Consider the following 8491-nt stretch of genomic DNA (forward strand, 5'->3'; position numbering starts at 1 on the left):
GCTCGTTGTGGTTGTTGTTGTTGTTGTTTTTATCCAGTTGCGCTTTGGTCACGTACAAGATTGCTGGCCCCAAATGGCTGTCGATGTTTATGCCTCGACTTGTGTTCATTATGGACAGTTCGCGTCTCTTGACGCATACCCATTCCCCGGGCTCCATTCCCTTGCTTGGTTATACGATACTGGCAGCCACCCCGATGACATTAGTGGGTCAATGCTGGGCCAATAAATACGTTGAATAAGTGCACAATTTTGGACTCTTTCCCTCTTCCACTTAACTGTTGTTTAATTTTATGCGTTTCTTTTCGCTTTTGCAGGAATATTGTCTCCTCCGGGTCCGTTTCTGACGCCCAGTCCATCACCATCGATCTCAGCTAGTCCACGCCTGCAACCATCACCATCGCTATCGCCATTCCCACAGGATGTGGTGCTTGTAGCCGGTGGCAACGCATTAAACGCCAACAGCAATCCCCAGGAACACGTAAGTATAGTTCCCAATGTATTATTGATATATATTACATGTGTATGCTTATCGTATTATTTTCTTTTGTAGGAGCGCAAGGCGGCGACGCCTGGCAGGCGACAATCCATACATCAGTTCACAAATGGCAGTCCCAATGCCGGCACCGTTGTCTTTCAACCGAGTCCATCACAGTCACCGGCCGCTGCCACGACGGTCATTGGCGTGACAGCTGGCGGACTCATAGCCGCTGCTGCTGCCGCCGCTTCATCAGCCGGTGGACACAGCAATGCAATTGGCAATGAGCTAAACGCAACCCTTGTCGGCTCCAACAATATACAACTGAATAAGGTAGGCACTTGAATTGCACTTGCACTGCTTTCAGCTTACAGGGGTAGATAAGATAAGATCTGTATCTAAGTGGAGCACAGCGATAACAACACACATCAGTCAGTTAACTGTTCCCCCAATATGATGCAATGCTTGAGAGTGCAATACTTTGAACTTGCTCCACTCGAAATCAAAGCAGCATGACTTCAGCACTTTTCGATTTGAAAGTAAATTAACCAAAGGCGACCCGACTTTATTGTATGCTTGTTAATTGTTGTCCGATGAAAATAGATTGTCACGCTTCAAGGTTCGAGGACGGGCAATCGGAAACCTAGCACTCAATATCTAAAAATACTCCAGGCTATTCAAGTGTATACAGGACCCTAAAGATAAAATTGTAAGACGTTGTTGTAGTCTCTGAACTGGACACTTGGAGTGAATTGAATTAGTAATTAATGTGCTATTATTACTCAACGAAAATAACTTTCTTTGTCTTGCTTTGCAGAAGGGCAACAAGCGAACGGGTCAGCAGCAGCAACAGCTACAGCAGCAACAACTACAGCAGCAGCAACAGCAACTGCAGCAACAACAACAGCAGCAGCAGCAACAATTGCAGCAGCAAATCTTTAGCACCAACGCAGCGGCGCCCACATCGATCTGCTCGACAGTAGCCGGCGGCTATGGGCAACCAAACGCAACGGCAATCAGCACGCCCATTTCGTTTGCGACAGCAAATGTGGCTAGTAGCCCAAAAGGTCAAGCGAAAAAGGGCGCCACAACGGTGCTCAGTCAACAGCAGCAGCAGCAGACACAGTTCCAGCATTATCAGAGCAGCAGTCCGCTGATAGCGGACAGTCCCATACCAAGTCCGAGCAACGCGATTGCGGCAGCGGCCATAAAGCCACCAACGCCCCAACCACAGCCTCAGACCGTACAAATGTTGCCGCAGCAGTTCACAATAACTAGCGGGCCGCAGCAACAGCAGGCGCCGCAGCAAGTGTTTCAGTTCATTCAGGGGCCGCAGGGTCAGATCATTGCCACCACACAGCAGCCAACAACGCTTCAGCAACAACAACAACAGCAACACCTGCAACAGCAGCAGCAGCAACAACAACAGCAGCAGCAACATCAACAGCAGCAGCAGCAACAAACGCACCAGCAACGTTTTAGCAGCAATGCAGGCATTGCGTTGTCCACTGCCAACACGAAGGCGAGCAAAGCGCCCCAACAGATTCTGCCCAAGCCGCAGCAGGAGCTGTCCACAACCCAAACGCTGCAGCAGCAAACGAAGGGCAAAAACAACAATGCACAGCTGCCGCAGATCTCGCAATCCCCCCAGCCGCAACAGGCACAGCTTACCGCCGCACCCACCAATGCCAATAACCAGCAACAGCAGCCACAGCAGCAGCAGCAACAACAAATACTGTTGCCGGCGACAACAGCACAGCCACAGCAATTGCTGTTGAATCAGATGCCAGTGCTGGTGCAACAGAATCCGCAAGGTGTGCAGCTAATCCTACGTCCACCGACGCCACAATTGACCACGACACCATCGCTGGTCATACAGAATGCACGCGGACAACCGCAGTTGCAGCAGCCGGCGCAGCAACAGTTGCTGCGCATTGTCAACACGAATGGAGCGACAATGCAACTGGCAGCAGCAACACCCACCTTCATTGTGTCGTCGCAGGGCAATCTCATACAGCAGACAGCTGCGGGCGGTCAGTTCCAAAGCGCCATCAAGTCGGGCACACAATTGAGCGGTCTCCATGCGGCACTCGCCCAAGCGCCACGATCTCAGCCGTTCACCACAACGGCCACCATCAATACCCAGCTGCTGGGCCAGAGTGTTGCTGCGCAGTTGCAGAATCTGCAGCTGGCCGCGGCAGCCGCTGCCAATGGCAATGGCATAACGCAGATACAGATGCCCAATGGCCTGGCGGCAATATCACAGCTGCAGCAGACGCTTGGAGGCGCCACCATCAATCTGAATCAGCTCAATGGTGCACATCTGCAGCAGATTGCGACGGCATTTCAAACGCCACAGCCACCGCCGCCGCAGACAACAGCAACAGCAGCCACAACGACTCCTGCCAATGGCAACAACACAACGGCAGAGCTGTTTGCACAATCCTCGCCAGCACATGTGCCGCTGGCGGTGACGCCCGAGCCACTGCGTCAGCCGACGGCACAGCAGCAGGCGGCCATGGCCACCATACAGCTGCAGCATCAGCAGCAACAGCAGCAGCAGGCGCAGATACAGCAGCTGCAGCAACAGTTGCAGCAGACTCAGACGCAAGTGCAGCAGGCGCAGCAGCAGCAACAACAGCAGCACACCGTTGAGCCGAAGAAGAAGCCGCGACCTCGCAAAAAAGAAACCGCCAGCCACAGCTGCAGTGCCAGCTCCCTCGCCAACCGCTGCAGCCGCAGTAACAACAACTCCGCAAAAGATTGCAATACCTGCCACGCCCACATCAACACCAGCTGCCCCCCACGTTGGCACGCACACCAACGCCCCAAGCACATGTGCTCACCCAGGCGCAGGTGGTGCGCAGCAAGTCGCCATCGCCACCGCCGACGCACATCCAACGGGCCAGCAATGGCAAGTTGGATCTCGGCGATGTGATGAAGTTCTGCGGCATCACCGAGGACGACGATGACGATGAGGACTATGGCATGGATGCCACCTCAGTTGCTGGCAATGTTTCCACTGCGGTTGCCAATGGCAACACCAGCACCAGCAGCACCGGCAACGCTAATGACGCTAATGATGTGTTGGCGCCACCGCCGCCAGTGCAACAGCTGTCGTTAAGCAATGGATTGACGGGCGTGAGCAGCAGCGGCTTGGCGCAGCCCAGTTCCAATGATATCATGATCTCCATACCGAGCCAAAACGGCAGCGATGGCCTGCCTTTCACGCTGACCATACCGGCACCGACGCCGGTCAACGAAGCCACCGAAATACCAAATATCCTCATCAAGATTGATCCAAGTGATGTGGCAGCTGGAGCAGCCGCCGCTGCAGCAGCCACTGGAGCAACTGTACCACCGTATACGCTATCAACGCCACGTCTGCCCACTGCCGAGGAGATACAGCGTCAGGCGCAGCAGCATCTCGCCCAGCAGGCAGCTGCAGCAGCAGCGGCGGCCGCAGCCGGCGCCAAGATCTGCACCAACATTCAGGCGCCGACGCCGGCGCCAACGATTAGCTTCAGTCTGGGTCCACAGACGCAGACGATCGGCAGTGTGACGTTGCAGCCGACGCCAATTGCTGCGAGCATCACACTGACGACGCCCACGGTGACCACAGCAACTACTGGTTGCACCACAACGACGCCAGCTGCCACAGCGGCGGTGAAGCCGCGACGCAAACCCGCCGTGCGACGCAACACCAAGAAGCAGGATGCCAATAGCAACAACAACAGCAACAACAACAACAGCAGCAACAACAACAGCGGCATCAACAGCAGCATCAGCAATAGCATCGCCAACAGCAGCAGCATCATCAGTAGCAACATTTGCAACATCAGCAGCAGCACGACGACAACAGTCAGCAATAGCGCTGTTATCAGCAGCAGTTGCAGCAGCAGCATTGGCGGTGGCAACGGTACCGTCAACACTATCACATTGACCACACCCGCCACCGGCAGCAGCAACACCTCGAGCATACTGCTGCCCCCCTGGCCTGGGGCTGGCCAACAGCACAACAACTGTGCCCAGCCAGATTGGCAACATACAAATCTCGCAGGTGCAAAATCACCATCAGTCCACGTTGCCCATCAGCAATGCCGTCGAGAATAAGATACAGATCATGCCCATTCTGCCGCCCGGGGCCACAGTCATGGGTGGTGTGCCAGCAGCAACCACGGTTGCGGCATCCTCAGCGCCAGCAGCAACAAGTGCCACGCAGCTGCTGTTCCAGCCAACGCCAGCAATAACAACGCCTGCAGCCACAGAGTCTGCTACCATCAAGTTGTCTAGCGATGGCCGACAGATGCAGTTGGTCGCCATACCGCAGTCTACGACGCCAGCAACAACAGCGCCCACCTTGCCAGCGGTGACGACAGCCGGTGGAGCGACAATATTGCCGCCACAGCTGACGGGAATGCCGGGCAATGTGTCCATTTCAGTGGGTTCGCCTGCTTCAGCGGCCGCGTTGGTGCCACAGCTAACGGGCAGCCTGACATTGGCTGTCTCGGAGCAGGGCGAACGTCTGATTTTGCGACATGATCCTAACAATCCGCAAGATCATCAGACACAGCTGATATTGCAGGCGCTATTGAAGGGAGCATTGCCCAATGTAACGATTATCAATGAGCCGACGCGTGTGGATCCGAATAGAACACCAGCGCCTACACCCACACCCACGCCGCCACCCCCTCCACCAGTAGCACTGCAGCAGCAACAACCACAATTGCAGCAGCCGCAGACGACGCCAGTAACAGCAGCAACTGCTTCAATACAGCAGTTGCCCAAAGTGGTGGCCGCAGTGCCCAAAACGGAGGTTAAAGGTAAGCTTACCATAGTAACCTACTGTTATCAGTTTTAATTCAATGATATTTTGATTTGCAGTTACGAACAACCGAAAGCTTTCTGCGCCTGCGTTGCCCGCCAACAACTTGGTCGGCAGCAGCAACATCATCAGCAGCGTGAGCACCATCAGCACCAGCAACAACACGATCAAACCACCGCCTCTGCCCATAAAGATCAATGAGACCTTGTCGTTTCCGCAACTGCTGTCGACGACAACAGCAACAACAACGCCCACAACAACTTCTCAGCTTATTGTGCAACAGCAACCACTGCAACAACAGCAGCAACAGCAACAGTCTGTGCAGCAGCCAGCCTCGGGAGGACAACGTTATGTGGCTCTGCCTCCAATTGATCCCAGCACGCAACAATTGTTCTGTCTAAACAGCGTGTCCAATCAGATCACGGCCATCAGTGCTGGCCAAACGGCGGCATCGATAGGACCTTCGGAGCGTTTGCTAATTGCGCCGGCAGGCATTAATGCCCAACAGTTGGCGCAGTGTCTGCAGTTGGGTCAATTGCACTTTAACGATGTGAATCCCTTGCCGCAGCCACAGCTGCAACTGCAGCAGCAGCAGCAAGCACAGCCGACAACGATGACTGCAACATTGCCCCTTCCGCTGCGACCTCAACCACCGCAACAGCAAATTGTGCATCCGATACAGCCGATCAGCAACGGACACAGTATTAGCCTGGGATTGCCCATCACGACGACAACAACAACGACGTTGACAACCAGCAGCAGCACCTCTACGAGCACCACAACAGTCACCAAACAGGTGGCCAATGTGGCACCCATTATTGATCAGAGCAAGGCTAAGCTGGAGCCGGCGAAGGCAACTGCAGGGGGCACAACAACCACATCGTCCAGCACAGGAGCTGTGGCCAAGAAGAAGCCAGTCCGCAAGCCAAAGACGACACCAACAGCAGCCGAGTTGGCAAGCTTGAAGAATGCGAGTGTTGTGAAACCGATGCCTAAATTGGATCCGTTGTCACAAAAGCCCAACAACAATCCCGTGCAGATCGTGCAACCGAATGTGGCGAGTGGCAAGCAAATGATTGTTGTGGTCAGCTCGAGCGGCAACCAGTCAACGACGACCACAACAACTACCATCATGAGCAACAGCATCCAGCCATTCCAAACAACAAGCGGCACCAAGCTTGTGGGCGTTACGGCACCAATGCAACAACAGCAGCAGCAGCAGCAACAACAGCAATTGCAGCAGCAGCCAACAGGAGCGATAGCAACTGTGCAATTGCAACAGCAACAGCAGCAACCACGTGGCAGCTTCAGCCTGACGGCAACAACATCGACACCAAGTGTTGTGGCAAGTAGCGGTAGTTTGTCAGTAGCAGCAGCAGCTCCCGTTGTGGCGCAACTGCAATTGGCAGGACAGTTACAGCAGCAACAGCCGTTGCAAGCGCAGCCTAAACAACAGCCGACAGCAGTGCAACAGCAGCCACAGCAGAACACAATTTCACGAGTACAAACAATTCAACTGACGCCCCAAATGCAGCAAGTGTTTAGGACAGTGCAAATGCAAATTCAGTTCCTCACCATCAAGTTGCAAAACAAAGCAATTGTGCCAACACTGTCCATTTCGCCTGACATTGATCCGGCAGCAATCGCTATCTATAACAAGCCCATGACAGATGCAGAGATTAATGTGGCTTTGCAGCGCCTGTTTACGGAACAGCATCGCATACTGGCCTCGGGCAAAGAAGTCCCGACGCCAGAAGGCATGGTACCGACGCCGAATGGCAATGGTAGCTTTAGCCTGATGCCGCAGCAGTTCCAGCAATTGCAGCAGCAACAACAGCAGCCAACACAGCAGCCGCAACTGCAACAGGCGACAGTGCAACAAACTGTGGAGTCGGTGAAGACAGCAACACCTGCTGGAGTGATACTCGCCAATGTGGTGCAGCCGAATAATCACTCCACCACTAGCACAGCAGCAACAGCCGGAGCAGCCATCAATGCCCAGCAACAGCAACAACAGCAGCAGCAGCAACAGTTGAATGTAGCACAGCGTATTCATATCTACCCCATGCAGCATCAGCAACAGCAGCAACTGGCCAACAAGCAGAAGATGGCGCAACAGAAGCAGCAGCAGCAACAACAAACGACTGCTATCAGCAACTTGCCACAGCAGCAAGCAGTACAGCTTAAGCTCAAGGAATCGCCATGTCGCAGCAAACCCAATGCAGCCAATGCACAGCAGCAACCACAACAGCAGCCAACTGTCAACGTGTTGCAGCAAAAGACAAATATATTGTCGGTGCCGCAGCAGCAACAACCACTTCAGCAACCGACCGTAAATTGCATCAAGAACGGACCACCGCCACTCATCTTTGCCAGTGCAACGAATCTGTTATCGAACAGCAACAATGTGAGCAACAACAACAACAGCAGTTCGAACAGCAACAGCAGCAACAACAGCATCGTCAACAACAGCAGCAGCAACAGCAGTGTCAGCAATAGCAACGTGCAGGTCAACAGTATGTTGACAATGCCGCCATTGCAGCCGCAACAACAACTGCAACAGCAACTGCAAATCCAGCAGCAGCAACTGCAGCTACCATTGCAGCAACACCAGGCGCTCACCCAACAACCGGTGGCAACAGCAGCGCCAGCATTGAGTAATTTAATTACCCCATCGTTGCCCGTGTTCTTGCCACTGCCGTTGTCCAAGCCGGAGGAGTTGTTGCCAACACCAAAACCTAAAATTGCACGCCTCTCCTTGTGAGTAGTTGGTTGAACAATGCCGATTTTAATAAATGAGGCCAACTTGAACACGCATAATTAACTTCACTGTGAGCTTAGAGTTAATCAAGTTTCCTTTCGCAGGTTCGTACGACAGCTGGAAGTCGATCAGGAGAGCTGCTTGAAGCCGGACTATGTGAAGCCATTTCGTACCAAAGACGAGGCGGTCAAACGGTTGATCAGGTAAATCAAAACATTAAATGCTTTGCCAAAGTGCAACTTAATATAACCGTGCAATATTTGCAGATATCATTGTATGCATGAAAATGATGAGGAGCTGCCCTCCGATGAGGATGAAGAGTTTGAAGCAACGGCGCTGGGCTTTCGTGATAAGTTCCGTGAATTGAATGGCAAACTTCAAGAGATTCTTTTACAGGAGTCAACGGTAAGTGCATTGACATTGGATTTGC

At 53.4% G+C, this 8491-nt stretch overlaps 1 protein-coding gene across 1 annotated transcript in view; it reads left to right on the top strand.

Annotated features, from left to right (window-relative positions):
• The window catches only part of LOC133839390 (mucin-2), a 54328-nt gene that overhangs the window by 39963 nt on the left and 5874 nt on the right, over window positions 1–8491 (top strand). Inside the window, 10 exon segments of the mRNA XM_062270900.1 lie at window positions 315–478; window positions 551–808; window positions 1293–3155; window positions 3157–3270; window positions 3332–4288; window positions 4394–4458; window positions 4490–5298; window positions 5360–8060; window positions 8166–8264; window positions 8328–8466. Of these exon segments, the coding sequence (XP_062126884.1) occupies window positions 315–478; window positions 551–808; window positions 1293–3155; window positions 3157–3270; window positions 3332–4288; window positions 4394–4458; window positions 4490–5298; window positions 5360–8060; window positions 8166–8264; window positions 8328–8466 (7169 nt within the window).

The sequence above is a fragment of the Drosophila sulfurigaster genome, chromosome 2R (assembly GCF_023558435.1).
Source record: "Drosophila sulfurigaster albostrigata strain 15112-1811.04 chromosome 2R, ASM2355843v2, whole genome shotgun sequence".
Lineage (NCBI taxonomy): Eukaryota > Metazoa > Arthropoda > Insecta > Diptera > Drosophilidae > Drosophila > Drosophila sulfurigaster.